General features: G+C 42.7%; 1 protein-coding gene across 1 annotated transcript in view; it reads left to right on the forward strand.

Annotated features, from left to right (window-relative positions):
* The window catches only part of CERK (ceramide kinase), a 138,822-nt gene that overhangs the window by 65,845 nt on the left and 53,976 nt on the right, over positions 1-19,001 (forward strand). The window contains exons 2-5 of the mRNA XM_075345112.1: positions 1,385-1,456; positions 13,246-13,359; positions 16,004-16,126; positions 17,091-17,216. Coding sequence (XP_075201227.1) covers positions 1,385-1,456; positions 13,246-13,359; positions 16,004-16,126; positions 17,091-17,216 — 435 coding nt within the window. The remainder of the gene's footprint in view (positions 1-1,384; positions 1,457-13,245; positions 13,360-16,003; positions 16,127-17,090; positions 17,217-19,001) is intronic.

The raw sequence follows: 19,001 nt of genomic DNA on the forward strand, positions 1-19,001 counted from the left end.
AATCTGCCGCATGCGGCAAAAACTGGACGGAACGCAAGCCCATGCGGCACAATGTGGCACTAATTAAAGTCTATGCAGGAAAAAGTAGAAGTAGGGCAAGTGTTAGGACGAGAAGAAGAGAGAAGCCTGGAGACTTCCTCCTCTGTGACTGGGTCAAATTTTGAAAGTGAGCTTGATGGGATATGGGGAGGGATGGGATTCACAAAGCTTGGTGGCTGGCAGCTGATCTCTTGGCGGATGTTTTCTATTTTCTCTGTGAAATACGAGGCCAGGTCATCACAAGGCATGAAGGTCTGTGATAGGGGTCTGTGCTTTGGGACTGAGGAGGTAGTGAAAGGTGTCAAAGAGCTTTTTTGGATTGTTGGATAGTGAGGAGATAAAAGTGGTGAAGTAGGTCTGTTTGGCAAGGTGAAGGGAAGAGTTGTAGGTCCTTAACATGAACTTGTAGTGGATGAAGTTTTCTGCTGTGCGGGATTTCCTCCATAGGCGTTCGACACTCCTAGAGCATCGCTGGAGAAATTGAGTTTGTGATGTGAGCCAAGGCTGTTTTACTCGGTGTTTGGAGGTTCTGGGGGTGAGGGGTGCTACTTGGTCCAGGGTGCTTCTGAGTGTGTCATTGTAGTGCTTTACAGCCAGATTAGGACAGGAAAGTGAGGAGATAGGGGATAGTGATAAGTGTAGAGAGTCTGTAAGTGTCTGAGAGTCAATGGCCTGTAGGTTTCTGAATGTGTGATAGGTGGGAGTGTGCTGGGGCGGACGAGGGTTTGTGAGCTTGAAGGAGAGGATGTTGTGGTCAGAGAGGGGAAGAGGTGAGTTGTCAAAGAGAGATTGAGCAGAAGCGGAAAAAGACCAGGTCAAGGGTGTTACCATCTTCATGTGTCTCAGTGGATGAGAGCTGTGAGAGGCCAAGGGAGGTGGTTAGAGATAGAAGCTGGGATGCAGATGGGGAGGAGGGGCTGTTCATAGGGATGTTGAAGTCTCCTAGGATGAGGGTTGGCAATTCAGAGGACATGAAGTGTGGCAGCCAGGCTGAAAGGTGGCCAAGGAACTGGGTGGGTGAGCCTCGTGGACGGTATATGACAGCTACTCTGAGGGGAAGGGGATGGAAGAGCCTGATGGTCTGGATCTCAAAGGATGGGAATGAGAGTGATGGAGCTGGGGGGATGACCTGGAAAGTGCATTGTGGAGACAGGAGTAAGCCGACTCTACAACCATGTCTGTTTCCAGGTCTTGGTGAATGGGTAAAGTGTAAACCACCATGAGAAATTGCAGCAGGGGAAGCAGTGTCAGAATCCTGAATCCAGGTTTCAGTGAGGGCTAGTAGGTTACAAACTTGTGTACTGTATTAGTGATGTTTAATGTTTTATGTATATTTTTTTCTTAGGTGCTTGCTTCACTCGAGTCCTCCACAGAGCACAAGGTCTGACAGGCGGTTTAACTCACTGGTTGTATACAGGTATGAAATTGACTACATCATGTAGAATCTTAGCATGCAATGTGATATAATCCATCCTTGTTATTACTGTATAGTGTGATTTCTCAATTACAGGTAAAAGCCTACTAAGAACTTAAAATTAATTATTGGCTATGACGAATGTTAAACAGTGTAGACCTTGTAGTTCTCTACATATGAAAGGTTCTCATGACCATTTGGATAGGATGTCGGTGTGGGTCAGCCAAAAGTACAAGTATAGATTGCTTATACACAAATGTGTTTCAGAAGTGGTTGATAAAACACCAAAAAAACTACCATTAAAGAGTAGAAAAGTTCTTATTACAACTATGTTTGTAAAATTATGACGTTCGGAGAACACAATTTAGGCTAAAAGGTTATTTTCGAAATTGCAAATGGTCTCTTACATGATAATTCCAGTGTTGGCAAATGCTCTGTAAGTCCCCAATGTGAATAGAGTGGTAGGGAGCATGTGTGACCACCAATCCTATGTGTATGAAGGGGGTTAGCTCATGTTAATGTCTAAAGGTCAGTTTTCCCACATTGACCTGTGACACCGTACAACTGTCAATTGGTAGACTAATCGATCTGCGGTCCTTAAAGAGCCTGTTTACATCGTCAGACCAAAGTAATCTAGACTAGATCCCTCAGTGCACATTGGCTGCCATTGTTCTCGACAGTGTGAGTCCTGTTTACACAAGATGAGACACACCTGAAAACGATCGTTTTTTTGTGCTGCATAAAAGATCATTTCAGCCAATGAGCGAGTGCTTTGTCATGCTGTTTGAATAGCAAGATAGTCGTGAAACTACCGTTTTTAACAATGCTAGTTCTTGATCATCTTGCGGTCTAAATGACCCTTAAAGGGAATATGTCACCAGATTTTTCCTACCCCATCAGAGAGCAGCATAATGTAGGGGCAAAGATCCTGATTCCAGGGTTGTCAGTTAATGAGCTGTTTGCTGTCAGTTTGATAAAATCAATGTTTTCTCTGCTGCAGATCTAGCAGTTATACAGAGCTCATGAATATGCTGGTCTACTTGGCAGCAGGCTAAGTAGTCCTCTAATGATAATCTAGTACTGATTTAAATAGTGATTTTATCAAAACTACACTGAGCAGCCCAGTAAGTGACACATCGCTGTAATCAGGATCTGTGACCCTACGTTATGCTGCTCTCAAATTAGGTGGCAAAAAACTGGTGACAAAGTTGCCTTTAGCCAGCCTCCTTATCTGTCTGTGATAAGGCCATGATTAGCGCCTATAATAAGCCAGTTAGCCATCTGGTGACTCAAGAAATGCTGTGCCTAAAGCTGGGTTCACACATAGCGACAACGACGTCGCTGTTGCGTCACCATTTTCTGTGACACAACAGCAACCTTGTAAGTCGCTGTTATGATCGCTGCTTAGCTGTCAAACACAGCAGATGCAGCAGCGATCATAACGACACACGTCGCTGTGGAAGCGATGCTGCGCTTGGTAACTAAGGTAAATATCGGGTATCCAACCAAAGTGCTTCTCTGGTTACCCGATATTTACCTTGGTTACAAGCGCACACCACAGAAAATGGTGACGTAGCAGCGACGTCGTCGCTGTGTGTGACACCACCTTAACACAAGTCAGTAGTAATGGAGCTGCCGGATCTTAGGACTTTAATATCTTCAGATAGGGGTATATTTTGATAACTGAAGCGTACTAGTACTACTTGCTGTTTTAAGCTTTATTTTTGGAAGATGGACAACCCCTTTTAATCAGCTGATCACCAAAGTTCAGAATCTCGACACAACAACTTATATCATGCAAGTTGCGGATGGCTGCTCCTAACTTCTGCAATAGCTACTATTGATAAAAAAAAATATTACAAATGCACTTATATGTATGGGTGCTTGAAGTGTATCTGAGCGTCTTAACGTCTCTCAGCTTGTACTTACAGGGTTGGGTTGTAAGGTTGCCCTAGTGGGACTATCCCTTTAATTCACAGAGTGATCACTGGATTGGTGGTTGGACATGTCGTAGACTGGCTCATATCCTATTGCCGCTCTTTATAAGATCCTGATATGTTTTATTTTTACGTCCGTGTAATGCTAGTGTTAAATAATAAAAAAACACATTTTCTACTCCAATGTAAACAGGCAATTAGTGTTTTTTCTCTCTGCTATTTCAGTAATCAGCTGCGGCTGTGTACTTGGAAGCTTTGATTTTTTTTTTCCCCATAATTTGTACTTTATGTTTGGAATAACCCTAGGACTTTTTCTGCCTCGTGCTTGTAAATTTAGATTTACTTAACAAACTTAATCACATTGTATGATTTAATTATGGATGCTTATTTCATTTTGTTCTCACAATGGGAAGACTTTTGTCATCCCCAGTAAGAGTAATTGAAGTAGGAATTTTACAGTTAATTCATTTTTATCCATTTACACTATTAAAAAAAAAATGTATTAATGTTGCCGCTTGGTTATATTCTGGATTTTGTTTGAAACCTCGCTGTATGGGGCTCTCTACTTTCCATTTATTAGATTTCTATAAATTGGTACTGAAAGTGCTGTAATTTTATAATATTTTCCCTCTGCTGTGATCTCACTGCCATTATATTTATTCTATAAATTTTTAGATTATTACATGTGTGGTATATCAGCAGATCTTCTGGGACAGATATGGAGGGTTATTTATTTCTCAGTTTTGACTGCACTACGGAAATTGCAAGGATCAAAGGAGAAGACCATATTAAGGATTATGGAATTACTGAAATCTGTATGCTCTGTAGTTAGAGGACATGTCGTCAGATCAAAAGTGTGCAGGTTGTGCTCGTGTTATATTCCTGCTGCTCATCTGAGCATTTTTTTTTTTTTTTTTAAATCCGCTATACAGTCGCAGAGAGATGGATGTTTTTATTTAGTACTAATGTTTATGGCCACTACCTAGGGGGCGGTACTCATAAGGTAAAAATGTAGAGTAGCCTAAAGACACGCCCCAGGGCTTCCTGTAAGCCACACCCCTTTGAAAAAAAATACCAATTAGCATTTAATAAAGTGACCATCTCTGGCTCATATGGAAGATTTTTTTTAAAAAAAAAGAAAAAAGCAGACTGCAGAGGGAATAAAATAAGGGTCAACACTGGGCACATTTTGCCTTATGACAGGTTTTCTTTAATATAATTTTACTAACAAGTAACACATGGAACTGCAGCTGTACATTGCCTAGGCCAAAAACTACTACTCCAGCAGGATACAGCTAAGCCCCCACTAGGTGGAGGCATCACAGGTGCAGGATGAGCAAATCACACACACGCCTCCAAACATGGAGGAGGGGATTGCTGGATGGTAAAACTGCACACTGATGGCTTGCATAGAGCGCTGTTCACACATGCAGATAACACAGTCACAAACCCGCAGCCTATTAAGTGACGCTCATACTATTGGATCAGGCGGGCTGCCAAGCCGTACCCCCACTGCGCACTACATAGGGACAGGAAATCTAATAGCAAGGCCTAACAAAAAGGGGCCTGGCTGTATCCTGTACATAAAAGAGGTTTTTAGTTAGTGTTATGGCCAAAAGACAGAAGCCTACAACCCTCGTCACGGGAACCTCGTGCTTGTAGGTCCCTACACTATATATAATATAAAAAAGCAACAAAAAAGAGGAATAAATATCATATTCACTCCTCTTCTTTTTTTGTTGCTTTTTTATATTCGATCATATTTTGTTTGTATGATGCGCAGTTTGAGTACAGCTTGGCAGCCCGCCTGATCTAATAGTATGGTCGTCACCTAATAGGCCGCGGGTTTGTGACTGTGTTATCAGCATGTGTAAACAGCACTCTATGCAAGCCACTAGTGTGCAGTTTTACCATCCAGCAATCTCCCCCCCCCATTCCATGAAAGTGTGTATGTGACTTGCTCCTCCTGCACCTGTGACGCCTCCACTTAGTGGGGGTTTAGCTGTATCCTGCTGGAGGAGTAGTTTTTTGCCTAGGCAATACACAGCTGCAGTTCCATCTTTGCTGGACTTAATGATACTTATTCCTCTTTTTTGTTGCTTTTTTTATATAACAAGTAATACAGGAAAGTCCAGCTCAAATGAACAGTTTCTTCTTTATTTCTTGAGAATTTCAAGTACACGGGACATCAAAATTTTCACAAGGAAGCCACTATAATGGCATATGGTGAACTTGATTTTTTGCTGCTTTTACATATCATTTTACTAACCCTCTGCTTATGATTAATTGTATAGAAAATAATAGTATTGTACGAAAATTCAAGTCGATATACATTTCAGGAATAAAATTTTCGTTTTTATTCCCCCTGTCCCCTACAGCCACTTACTCTGAGTGATCAGGTTGGTGCAGGGAGCGGTTAGCGTCACTGGTCACTATACATTGTGTGGCTTTAACCAGTCCAGGAACATTGATTTCTGTACACACAAACTCACCGCAGAACAGACTGTCAGTCAATTTGTTGGGGCGTAATTACATGACTCACTGTGTAGTGAACAGTGACTGTAGCAGCTCCATGCACTGCCCTGATGACTGGAAGCAAGTCGCTTTAGGAAAAATATATACCGTATTTTTCGCTTTATAAGACGCACCTGATTATAAGACGCACCCCCAAATTTCGTGAAGGAATAGAGAATTTTTTAATAAATGGGGTCCGTCTTATAATGCCAGTGTCCGTCTAACAAATCATATAGGGTATATGTCCCTCATAGCCCCCTCATCATAAAATTAGCCCCCTTAATCTGGATATGGCCACCTTATATTGAATATAGCCCCCAGTGATGCCACATGTCCCCTATGGCTGGCACACGGCCCCTATGGCTGGCACACGGCCCCTATGGCTGGCACACGGCCCCCAGTGGCTGGCACTTGGCCCCCAGTGGCTGGCACACGTCCCCTATGGTTGGCACACGCCCCCTATGGCTGGCAAATAGCACCCAGTGATGCCACATGTCCCCTGTGGCTGGCACACGGCCCCCAGTGATGCCACATGTCCCTTATTGCTGGCACACGGCCCACTGTGGCTGGCACACGGCCCACTGTGGCTGGCACATGGCCCCCTATTGCTGCACATGGCCCCCTGTAGATGGCACACATCATTCTGTGTTAGATATCGCCCCAATGCTGCTGCTTTTAGTAAAATAAACTCTTTCCTTACCTTCTCCAGCGCTGTCCTCCCTCGTGTCTCCCTCCGTGTGGTTGAGCTCCGGCGTCCTGCACTTCCTGGTTCTCGGTGCCGGTCATGTGATCGGTACAGCAGAGTGACATGATCTCTGCGTGCCTGATCACAGCAGCAGCAGTGAGATCGGGGAGACACGCTGGAGGAGGTAAGTAAAGAGTTTTTTATTTTACTATGGGCAGCAGCATGGGGGCCATATCTAACACAGGAGGGGCATGTGCCATCAAAGGGGAGCACAGGCACATATAATATGCGCCGCTCCCCCAGCCCGTCACCGCAGTGCGGTTTCAGCACCACGGTGATGGACAGCGGCTGTGCATATTATATGAGCGGGAGCAGGAGCTCTCCCGCTGCAGCCTTCACCAGCTCACCAGCCTCTACCAGCCTTCCTTAGCCCCCAGCACCGCTTCAGAGCACCCCCCACCTCCCCTGGACCCTGCAGTATATAATCCGTATATTCAGATTATAAGACGCACCCCTTACTTTCCCCCAAAATTTGGGGGAACAAAAGTGCGTCTTATAAAGCGAAAAATACAGTAACTTAATTTTCTGCTAGAGCTCGCTTTGATAAGAAGCTATCACTTCCTGGGAAACTTCTTCAGACAAAAGAGAACAAATCTAACCCTTTCTGAGTGTATGAATCTAGATATGCATTACTGCTAAGGAAAATCTATGAAAAATGTGATATTTAGCATACAAAAACGGCCATTTTTATATCTGCCCAGTCGCCACGTCACGGCAGATCTTGTAAATAGGCTTCAATATAGAGTATATATCTTTCACTGGGTTTTTGTCTAGATTAATGGGGGTAATACCTTCTGACCGGGGGATGCCCCACTAGCCACAGGTGATTTTAATCTCCTGTGTGTGTGGGCAAGTAGGAATTTATTATATAGGATAAAATCACCTGTGGCGCTAGTGGGGGAGGGGTGCACAGTCAGAAGGTATGATCCCCATTAATCTAGACAAAAAGACTGACTGCACTCACCAAACTGCAATGTGACCAGGTGCATATCTGAACATCACATAAAATTACAAAAAAAGACAGTTTGCACTCTGATAATGCTAAAGTATGAAAACCATGAATGTATGAATATAGATATGTATTACTGCTAAGGAAAATCTAAGAAATATGAGATATTTAGCATACAAAAACGTCCATTTGTATATCTGCCAAGTTGCCACATCACAGCATATCTCGTAACTGGGTACCTACTCTATATGGAAGCCTCTTGCTGGGTTTAAAAATCTCCTGTGTATGGGCAAGTAGGAACCTGCTAGATCACATCAAATCACCTGTGGCTAGTGGGAGTTTGAAGTTGGTGCTGATTGGACATGGAGCTTGCGTGACGTCACATCCGCACGTGAGCCCTGGCATCGTGAACCCAGACACCGCTGGAACCTCGCCAGTATGAGGAGTATAGGGTTTAGTATTTTACCTCGGGGAAACATGTGGAATCAAAAGGGGTTGACTCCGTAGTGGACAACCCCTTTAACCCATCAAACTGCAATTTCCTTCTTTTGCAAATTACCCCTGTAAAGTTACTTTTTCTTTCTCCGTCATGTACACTGGTTAACCACTTTATGACATCTGCCATACATTTATGGCTCTGTGGTAGGAGCGTTCCCGCAAAGCTCTGTACATGTATGGCAGTATAATTGCGCCAGCAATATCATCAGAAGTTGTCAGCTATGTACTATAGCTGACACCCTGCTGAAACGACCACGAGTAGTGATAGCCTAGTACGTGAGCCAAGGTAGCACCTATAGTGACCGCAACATCGATCTCCATAGCAGAGGAAGGGAGCTACTTCTCTGCTCCAATTAGCACAACATGATTGCACCAAAGGTTTTCATGGTGACCGGGGACCAAAAAAATAGGTGCAGGGTCACCCAGGTACAGAGGCTTGTGACATGCCTCCTGCCTGTGTGCGAGCCACTGATCTAATGCCCTGCAATGTAAAAGTTTTACAGCACATTAGATCAGTGATCAGAGCAGGGAAAGTTCATGTCCCATCCTGTGACTAGGTAAGAAAAAAAAGTTTTTTAAAAAAAAAGTAAAAAAAAAAAATTATGAAAATATTTAAAAAAAACAAAATAAAGAACAAAAAAATAAAGTACCAATAAATACATATATTTAGGTAAACACAATAATAAACAAAGTACGAATATTTGCTATCACCACATTCAGAACGACACGCTCTAAACTCACTAGTTAACCCTTTCACCAATCACCTTAAAAAGTGGCAAAAAAGATGCCTTCATTATACCTCTGAAAAAAAGCTATAAAAATGTTGAATGTAAACAAAAATGGTATTGCTGAAAACATCATCTTGTCCCACAAAAATAATCTCCCCTAGAAAAATAAAACTATAGCTCTTAGAATATAACAATCCAAAAACCATTCTTTTTTTTTTTTTTCTATAAAATTGTTTTTATTGTGTATAGCATCAAAACATTAAAAATATATAAATGTGGAATTGCTGTAATCGTACTAACCCGAAAAATAAAGCTGCCTTGTTAATTTTACCACACTGTGAACGGCATAAAAAAACTGTTCCTGAATTGCTCTTTTATGTTCATTCTGTCTCACAAAAAGCAGAATATAAAACAATCAAAATACATTGTGCCCGAATGGTAACAATAAAAACGTCAACTCATCCCGTGAAAACAGGCCATCACATGACTCTGCCGGCAGAAATACAGAATAATTATAGCTCTCAAAATATGGTGATGCAAAAACTTTGTTTGTGCCAAAAAAAAACCAGAACACTATATAAATCTGGTATCTCTAATTGCACTGACCCAAAAGAATAGTCCTCTAATTACTGTGAAGAGCGTAACAAATAAGTAAAAGTAATTCTTCACCTGCTGTCGATTTGTTATTACTGCCAAACACCGCAGTAGAGCTCAGCTCACATTTATCCTGCGCTCTATGCTGAGAGCTTACATTAGGGTTTCTGTGTAAATCTCTAAAATACATGATTCACAGCCCCCCCCCACCGAAGATTCATTTTAATGAGGCAGATGGAATCACATTGGGCTCAGTTTATCCTATGATCCAGTGGTTTCTGTCTTTTCTGTGGTGCTTAAAACTGTGGTTGTCCACAGTTTTGTGCACTTATGGAAATGTCCTATAGAGTCCAGAGTATCGCTGCTATCTCATTACAATGAATGGACCCTTCAGGGGTGTCATCTGAATCCCGTCATTCAGAGTTTTAAATGGAAATCCCGATGTAAGTGGTCAGCGTAGGACATGGGATAAATGTGATGACATTTTTTTTGTAAAACGTGCCCAATAAAAGGTTCAATTCTAGTCCCCACTCTAGTCCGTCATCTGTAAATGGAAATATGGGGAGCTTCCAGGTTACAGGCAGCACAAAGGCTCTGGAAAAGTGCTATGGCTCCATCACCATCCCTCAGGAAAAAAGAAAGAAATTCATCAAAATCTTCCCACCCAAATACAAAAGCATCCCTCCTTTCTCAGTCCCACATTGTGTTTAAACCACATTTGGCGTCCATATGTTTGGCATTTCTGTAATGGGGAAGCCAGCTTACTTTACGGGGTGTGTGTTTCCAGAAGCATGAACTGGGCACAATGTATGGGCACTTCAATGTACTGGGTGCTACAATGGCAGATTTGCCATTTTTACTCATCAACATCCATTGCTGCTTGTTTCTGGAAACACTCAGTGAGGAAAAATCGTTGCTACACATGCAGATAAATTCCTAGATGGGTATAACTTTTTAAATGTGGTCATTTGAAGGAGGATTCGTCTGGCACTCAGGAGCCCGGTATATGAAGGCCCCAAATTATTGTACAAAAATTTGTATTCCAAGAGTCAAATAGTGCTCCTTCCCTTTTGGATCTCGCCATGTGGCTAAGCAGTACTGTACAGCCAATTGTTGGTATTGCCACTTTCAGCAAAATCTGAAGTCCAATATGAAGTCCAAAATCTAAAAGATGCAACAATCCTGGGTGGCTGCAGGCTGCTATTTTAAGGCTAGGGTTCCAATAAACATGGGTCTTCCCAGCCTGAGAATACCAGCTCCCAGCTGTCAGCTTTGTCATGGCTGGGCATCAACATTATTTAAAAAAAAGCCGCATGTGGTCCCTCTTATTTTGATAGACAACCAAGATGAGCGCACTAATGGGATCTGCAGCCTGTAGCTCTACACTTTATCTGTACTGGGTATCATAATATAGGGGACCCTACGCTATTTTTTTTTTTTTATTATTATTTCTACAGCAATAGAAAGACACACACACACACACACACACACACACACACACACACACACACACTCTGATTGAAAGCAGTCACGCTGTTGCAATCAGACGTGCCCCGATCAGAAATGTGAGGCTTGCCGGTCGGGGGAAGCAGTAACATATATATATATATATATATATATATATATATATATATATATATATATATATATATATATACACACACACACACGTTTGGACACCCCTTCTCATTGCAAGAGTTTTTCTTTATTTTTTATTTTCATGACTCTGAAAATTGTAGATTCACATTGAAGGCATCAAAACTAAACTATGAATTAACACATCTGGAATGAAATACTTTCAGCTGTTTCACACTTTTTTGTTATGTCTTATATTCTAGGTTCTTCAAAGTAGCCACCTTTTGCTTTGATTACTGCTTTGCACACTCTTGGCATTCTATTGATGAGCTTCAAGAGGTAGTCACCGGAAATGTTTTTCACTTCACAGGTGTGCCCTGTCAGGTTTAATAAGTGGGATTTCTTGCCTTTTTATAAATGGGGTTGGGACCATCAGTTGTGTTGTGCAGAAGTCTGGTGGATGCACAGCTGAATGTCCTACTGAATAGACTGTTAAAATTTGTATTATGGCAAGAAAAAAGCAGCAAAGTAAAGCAAAACGAGTGGCCATCATTACTTTAAGAAATGAAGGTCAGTTAGTCCGAAAAATTGGGAAAACTTTGAAAGTGTCCCCAAGTGCAGTGGCAAAAACCATCAAACGCTACAAAGAAACTGGCTCACATGAGGACCTCCACAGGAAAGGAAGACCAAGAGTCACCTCTGCTGCGGAGGATAAGTTTATCTGGGTCACCAGCCTCAGAAATCGCAGGTTAACAGCAGCTCAGATTAGAGACCAGGTCAATGCCACACAGAGATTTAGCAGCAGACACATCTCTAGAACAACTGTTAAGAGGAGACTTTGTGCAGCAGGCCTTCATGGTAAAATAGCTGCTAGGAAACCACTGCTAAGGACAGGCAACAAGCAGAAGAGACTTGTTTGGGCTAAAGAACATAAGGAATGGACATTAGACCAGTGGAACTCTGTGCTTTAGTTTGAGGAGTCAAAATTTGAGATCTTTGGATCCAACCACTGTATCTTTGTGCGACGCAGAAAAGGTGAATGGATGGACTCTACATACCTGGTTCCCGCCGTGAAGCATGGAGGAGGAGGTGTAACGGTGTGGGGGTGCTTTGCTGGTGACATTGTTGGGGATTTATTCAAAATTGAAGGCATACGGAACCAACATGGCTACCACAGCATTTTGCAGCGTCATGCTATTCCATCCGGTTTGCGTTTAGTTGGACCATTTATTTTTCAGCAGGACAATGACCCCAAACACCCCTCCAGGCGGCTGTGTAAAGGCTATTGACTAAGGAGGAGAGTGATGGGGTGCTACGCCAGATGACCTGGCCTGCACAGACCTGAACCCAATCGAGATGGTTTGGAGTGAGCTGAACCGCAGAGTGAAGGCAAAAGGGCCAACAAGTGCTAAGCATCTCTGGGAACTCCTTCGAGACTCTTGGAAGACCATTTCCGGTGACTACCTCTTGAAGCTCATGAAGAGAATGCCAAGAGTGTGCAAAGCAGTAATGAAAGCAAAAGGTGGCTACTTTGCAGAACCTAGAATATAAGACATATTTTCAGTTGTGTGACACGTTTTTGTTAAGTATTTCATTCCACATGTGTTAATTCATGGCTTTGATGCCTTCAATGTGAATCTACAATTTTCAGAGTCCTGAAATTAAAGAAAACTCTTTTGAATGGGAAGGTGTGTCCAAACTTTTGGTCTGTAATATCTATATATATATTAATTATACAGTATGTGTATATATGTGTTAGTGAGCGGCCCCGGAAGTAGCGTAGAGTCATGTGGGAGACTGTAAGTAAAACGTGCCTTCTCTAATCCACCTATTCCTTCTACCACTGTTTTTTAAGCTCCTGATTCGAGTCCCCATAGACTTGTAACTGTTGTTTTTTGTTTGTTTGTTTTTGTTTAAAAGCTCGGTTGCACCTGTTGATCCCAGGTATCTGCAATTCCACTCATCACTACTAATGACATGTATTTGGGGAAAATCTTAGAATTTCATCCTTTGTCACTTTTTGGGGGTTTTCACAAAAGTGATAGGTCCTCTTTGATTAGAATTTGCATAAATACTTTTCTGAGCATTGTCTGTAAAATGTTTTCATTGAGCAAAACCGCTTGTGACCCAGAGCGGAACGAATCTTCCTTTCATGCTGTGCTGTGGGAACGTCCATACAAGATGCTTGTACTCCGTCATTGTCATGACTTATAACATCTCGGTTTGTTCCATTTCCTTTTTCCATTTTGCAGGTGGTCATGTTGTCCCTGTATCTGAGATTGTTTCTGTTGGCGAAGCTGAGATTGATGAGAAATACTATCAAGGCATGCAGTGGAAACACATGTGCAAACCTCATGCATTTACAGGTAGACATGTGCTCTGAGAATGAGAGATACACAGACCGCTGTACTTGCTGTACTAGACCTGTACGGATTTAATTTTCAGTTACTACTGTTAATAGGAACCAGGTGCTTAAAGGGATTCTCTACCTTGTAGAAGCTCTACACATTACATGATTAAAAATATTTATACAGTGTGCATCAAGGTTTATCCAGAAGGCAAAGCAGAGCTATCCACATGACTGCTGTAAATATGAATTGCCGTATTGATCTTGCCTTACAATGGATTGTGGATTGGTGTAATGAGAAAGAACAATATTGTATATTGTATAATACCTACTTATATCTTTCTGATCTTTTTTTGTCTGTCATTTAATGTCTGCCACCAGAATCACTTTCTTGTCTGTGACTGCACCCAGAATTTTGTGCAACACTTTCCTTAGAATTTAGCTCTTGACTCATTCATAACTCATGTGCAATGTGACTGTTTTTTCTAGATGGATATAGATAGATAGCCGCACGGTAGATAGCCGCACGGTAGATAGCCACACGGTAGATAGCCGCACGGTAGATAGCCGCACGGTAGATAGCCGCACGGTAGATAGCCGCACGGTAGATATATGGCAGATAGAAATAAAGATAGATATACAGAAATAGATATATATAGAGAGATAGATATTCATAGAGATAACCAGACATCCCCAAAAGTGAGCAGGAGAATTTTAAATAATAATTTATTATTTTGGGGATAACTTTCACATGCACATGTACATTCTGTGGATGTCCATTGATTTCTATGGATTGTTACTGTAAGCCTGAAAGTAATGACCTTGGAACACAGAAGTCACCGCTATGGGACATGCCATAAGATCATTTTCCCATGATTCCAGTGAAGGCTACTCTGTTGCTGCCTACTGCCATTCCGGTCACTTGACTACTGTGGCATGTGACTGGCTGCAGTGGTCCGATGACTAGAATGGCGCGCTAATGGAGGGGTTTAATAAACACCAAATTTTAATGGTTTCAAGGTGTAAGAAAGAATTGAAAGAACCTAAACATAAAGTTTTTTAACAGGTTTTTTGAGTACTGTTTGATTCCCTTTCATGTGTCCTAACGCTTCACTTTTCTAATATACTTTCTTTCCCTGTGCCTCTTCCATTGAGCGTATCTTGGCGTGGTCACGTAATCCTTGTTCAGCCGTCCACCTCTGAGCCCATCAGGAGGAGAGGCATTTGCTCTTCTCAATCCATGCTAATCCTGTGCCTACATGAGTGGCGGATTGGATGTCACAGACAGGAAGTAGTGCCTGCATGTCAACAAAGGGGTTGCGTGACCCACTCCAAGATATGCTCAAAGATGAAAGGCAGGTAATGAAAGTGTATTGAAAAAGCAATATGAAAATGGGCTAATTAGTTGTGGAAAGGAAAACCCTATTTTTAGGCCCCTTTTAATATTTAGGAGATCCATGGCACAGGGAGATGTTAAAGGGAACCTGTGATCAGAAATTTCGCCCAAAAGCTAAAAGATTCCCCCTCTGCAGCTCCTGTGCTGCATTCTAGGAAGGTCCCTGTTATTATTGTGCCCCATGTGAGACCAAAATAAAGCCTTTATAAAGTTCTACCTTTTTGTATGCAGCTTCTGTAAATGTGACACGGGGGCGGGCTCTCTGCCGTCCGTTATTCTGCCTCCTGGTCCTGTATGCCGCCCCCATCGCTCCTTTCCATATCTGATGCACCGCCCACTGCTCCAGCCATCCCCGCGCATGCCCAGTGCCAGTCTCACAGGACTGAGCAGTGTGACCGCTGGTGACGTGTGCGCAGTCAAGTGATTATGGACGGGACTGTGACTGTTATCAGCAAGTACCCGGCCATAATCTCGTGAGCGCGCAAACCTCTCCAGCATTCACACTGAGCTCAGTGTAGATGCTAGACTGTATGGGCTGCTTCCAGGGATGACGTCCCTTTGTCATGTGATAGTATTTCGAACACGCCCCTATCACATGACAAAGGGACGTCATCCCTGGAAGCAGCCCATACAGTCTAGCATCTACACTGAGCTCAGTGTGAATGCTGGAGAGGTTTGCGCGCTCACGAGATTATGGCCGGGTACTTGCTGATAACAGTCACAGTCCCGTCCATAATCACTTGCCTGCGCACACGTCACCAGCGGTCACACTGCTCAGTCCTGTGAGACTGGCACTGGGCATGCGTGGGGATGGCTGGAGCAGTGGGCGGTGCATCAGATATGGAAAGGAGCGATGGGGGCGGCATACAGGACCAGGAGGCAGAATAACGGACGGCAGAGAGCCCGCCCCCGTGTCACATTTACAGAAGCTGCATACAAAAAGGTAGAACTTTATAAAGGCTTTATTTTGGTCTCACATGGGGCACAATAATAACAGGGACCTTCCTAGAATGCAGCACAGGAGCTGCAGAGGGGGAATCTTTTAGCTTTTGGGCGAAATTTCTGATCACAGGTTCCCTTTAACCTTTTTCAATTAACTCCTTAGGATATACTTCCCCTCTCCCTCAGGCTTGATCCTCTTTTTGATCTTAAAGTATCATCTTCCAAGTGTGATGACCATTATGTAGGCGAAGTAGTGTAATATATTCATTTAGTATGTTAGTCTGGTAAATGATTTGATTTGATGTACCTTTCCCTTCTCTCCTAGTGCACTATGTGCAGAGAATGAAGAAGCACCGCTGGCGGTGCAAAGCAGTGACGTTCTGGTGCAGTGATGAACTTCTGTGTTGCCACTGGTTACAAGCACTTAGTGATGTACTTGAACAACAGAGTAAGTAATTTTTTTCCTGAGTGTATCAAAATGTGATTGAAATCGGAGTATGTGCATGTAAGGCAATGCTGCTTTTCAGCATCTTCAGCAGTAGGCCATCAACCTCGAATTCCAAAGATCCTATGGACAGACGACATTGTAGAAATCAAAGGCCTATTAGTTAGAGAATTGTAATAGTGCCATGTTTAATAAATTCTAGAGATATGATAAGAAAAATATGCAGTGACTGTGTAAAGTCACCAAGTTTTAAAGGATATTTTTTACATTTCAAAAATAATGTCATTAGAAACAAGGGTATTTCTACCTCAAAGCAGTTTTGCTGATTATCTGTAAAGGGCTTGTCCACTGCTTGGGCAACCCCTTCTCATTCCCCATGTTTGCGGGGTTAATGTAAACAAGCCTATACTCCCCTCCTCTGCAGTTCCAGCGGGTCAGCACTCGCTCTCACAGCGCTCACTTGAAGTTACGTCACGGGAGCCCAGCGCTCTATCACCTTCATCTTCATGGTCCCACCTTCAGACGTATGTGTAATCAATAGGGGGTCAGCGGCCAGCCACAGCTCTCACTGGCTCTTGATTAAGTATTCATCTATAGGAGGAGACAGTGAAGACGCCAGTGACGGGGTGCAGGGCTCCCGTGACGTGACTCGCTGGAACTGCGTTGCCACAGGAGGGAAGGATAAGCTTTATTTTAATGGGGGCAAATGTGGGGCATAAGAAGAGGTTGTACATGTAATGGACAGCCCCTTTATTCAAACATTCTCTCTTCCTGCAAGATCTATTACTGCTCCATTTGGCATCCCAGGATTTGGGAATGGCTGAAGAGGCTATAAAATGTAAATAAAGTATGAAAGCGTCAAGAATTTGTACTGTAGAAAGATACAGTGGACAGAACCGTATTCTCATGGCCAGGTCTCACTTGTGCTGTCAGATTTCTAAAGACTGCTTTATTTTCTTCTCTATAGCATGGAGACCCAAGCATTTGCTTGTCTACATAAACCCGTGTGGCGGGAAGAAGAAAGGAAAGCAAATATATGACAAAAAAGTGGCTCCTTTGTTCAGCATTGCCTCCATATCGACAGAAGTTATAGGTGAGAATGTCAAATCTGTCATCTGATGTCCATCTGCAACGTACTATGTATAACAAAACTAAGGAACTTTCTAAAGTCACCAAAGCAACCATAATAATTCTCCCCCCCCCCCCCCACAAATTTAGTCCCCTATTGATTCTGATGACCATCACCAGATTGTCTGTTAGCGTCCTGTAAATTTGGGCAGCACAGTGGCTCAGTAGTGAGCACTGTGGCTAATGTCCACCTCTGCAAGGAGTTTGTATGTTCTCCTCATGCTCTTGGGGGCTTCCTCCAGGTTCTCCGGTTCCTCCAAAACTCCAAAGACACATTGATGAGGAACTTGGATTATAAGCCCCAATGGGGACAGTGATGAGATTGTATGTTCAGCGCTGTGGAATATGTTGGCGCTATAAGTGAGTATGATAAATATTGTAGAGATTGTGCTGCACACCTTGAGGTCTTTCCCGGCCCAATTTCCCCCTCCGTGTACATGTTGTCACTATTGATGTATGTACATGGGGTTGTCCCTAGTGCTGCTTGTGTACAGTACATTCATGGCAAATTCTTATTGCAAGAACATTGCTTTTCCCCTGCTTGGTGTACAGTTGTCATCCCCCGGTCTGCCTTTAAAAGACTGCTGTTACCCTATGGGTTTAACATCCAAGGATTTTGAATTAACCATTTATATTACTTGGATAACATGTATTGCATACTGATTAGTAAGCCAGAGATTTTATTTTTTTGTTCGCACTCAGACATTAAAGTGCAAAAATGCTTTCACAGCCCGCACTCCTGGGACTGACTTCATCCAATGATCTGTCTGCTGAGAGTCTTGTTTACAGACATGGAGAGTGTAACATGTGTCAGTTGTGCGGAGTCATATGGCTGAGCCGAAGTACTAATCTCTGTGATGTAAATGCTGCTATGCCAGCCGACTGTTACAGCAACAATGACACATGAGGAACGGTTTCCATAAACCTTTTTAGCAGAAGCCAGTCGTGCATTCATTTCATTTTTGAATATAATCTCAAATGCTTGAACGAGTCTTCAGTGGTTGATACCTTTTAATGGCTAACTGAAAAGATGGTAATAGCAAGCCTTAGAGACTACTCTGGTCTCTTCTTCAGGCTCAATATAACACAAAATCTGAAGAGTCACATATTTATACACAACAGGACATAGAATAGTGCAGTGAAAAAAAAAATAAAAAAAAAAACAAGTTATGTGAAGCAGAACTCTCACTATGGCAGGGGGGGGACAAACTGTTGTGGCCATAAATATTGCTGCAGTTCAGTGTGAAAGTTTTATTGTCCTCTGATTAGGATCTAGTCCAGGGCTGTGATGCCCCGGATGGTCTGAGGAACACATCGCTTAATTGATGTAAAAAGACATGAATCTATGAGACACATTCATTCCTGCTCTGAATGTGTCAAAGGTCATCATAAGTTTGTACTCCCAGACTCTCCTGTCTCTTTGGGACTTGAAATTCCCTTTCAATACCAGCAATTTCATGTCTATGATGCTGTGGTCGGGGTAAATGTTTGGCCACAGGTAGATCCATCCTTTTTTCTCTAATAGTGCGGCGGTGAGAATTCATCCTTGTCCTGAGCTGTTGTCCGGTCTCCCCTACATTCAGACCCCCAGTTGGACATTTGGTACATATAATTAAGTACACCACATTGGTTGTGGTGCAGCTGAAGGTACCTGGGATCTTTTAGTCCTGATGTGATCTGGGAATCTTTATCTTGTCCGTTGTCAATGTAAATGGACAGGTCTTACATTTTTTCTGGTTGCAGGGAAGTG

The sequence above is a fragment of the Anomaloglossus baeobatrachus genome, chromosome 4, assembly GCF_048569485.1.
Source record: "Anomaloglossus baeobatrachus isolate aAnoBae1 chromosome 4, aAnoBae1.hap1, whole genome shotgun sequence".
NCBI lineage: Eukaryota > Metazoa > Chordata > Amphibia > Anura > Aromobatidae > Anomaloglossus > Anomaloglossus baeobatrachus.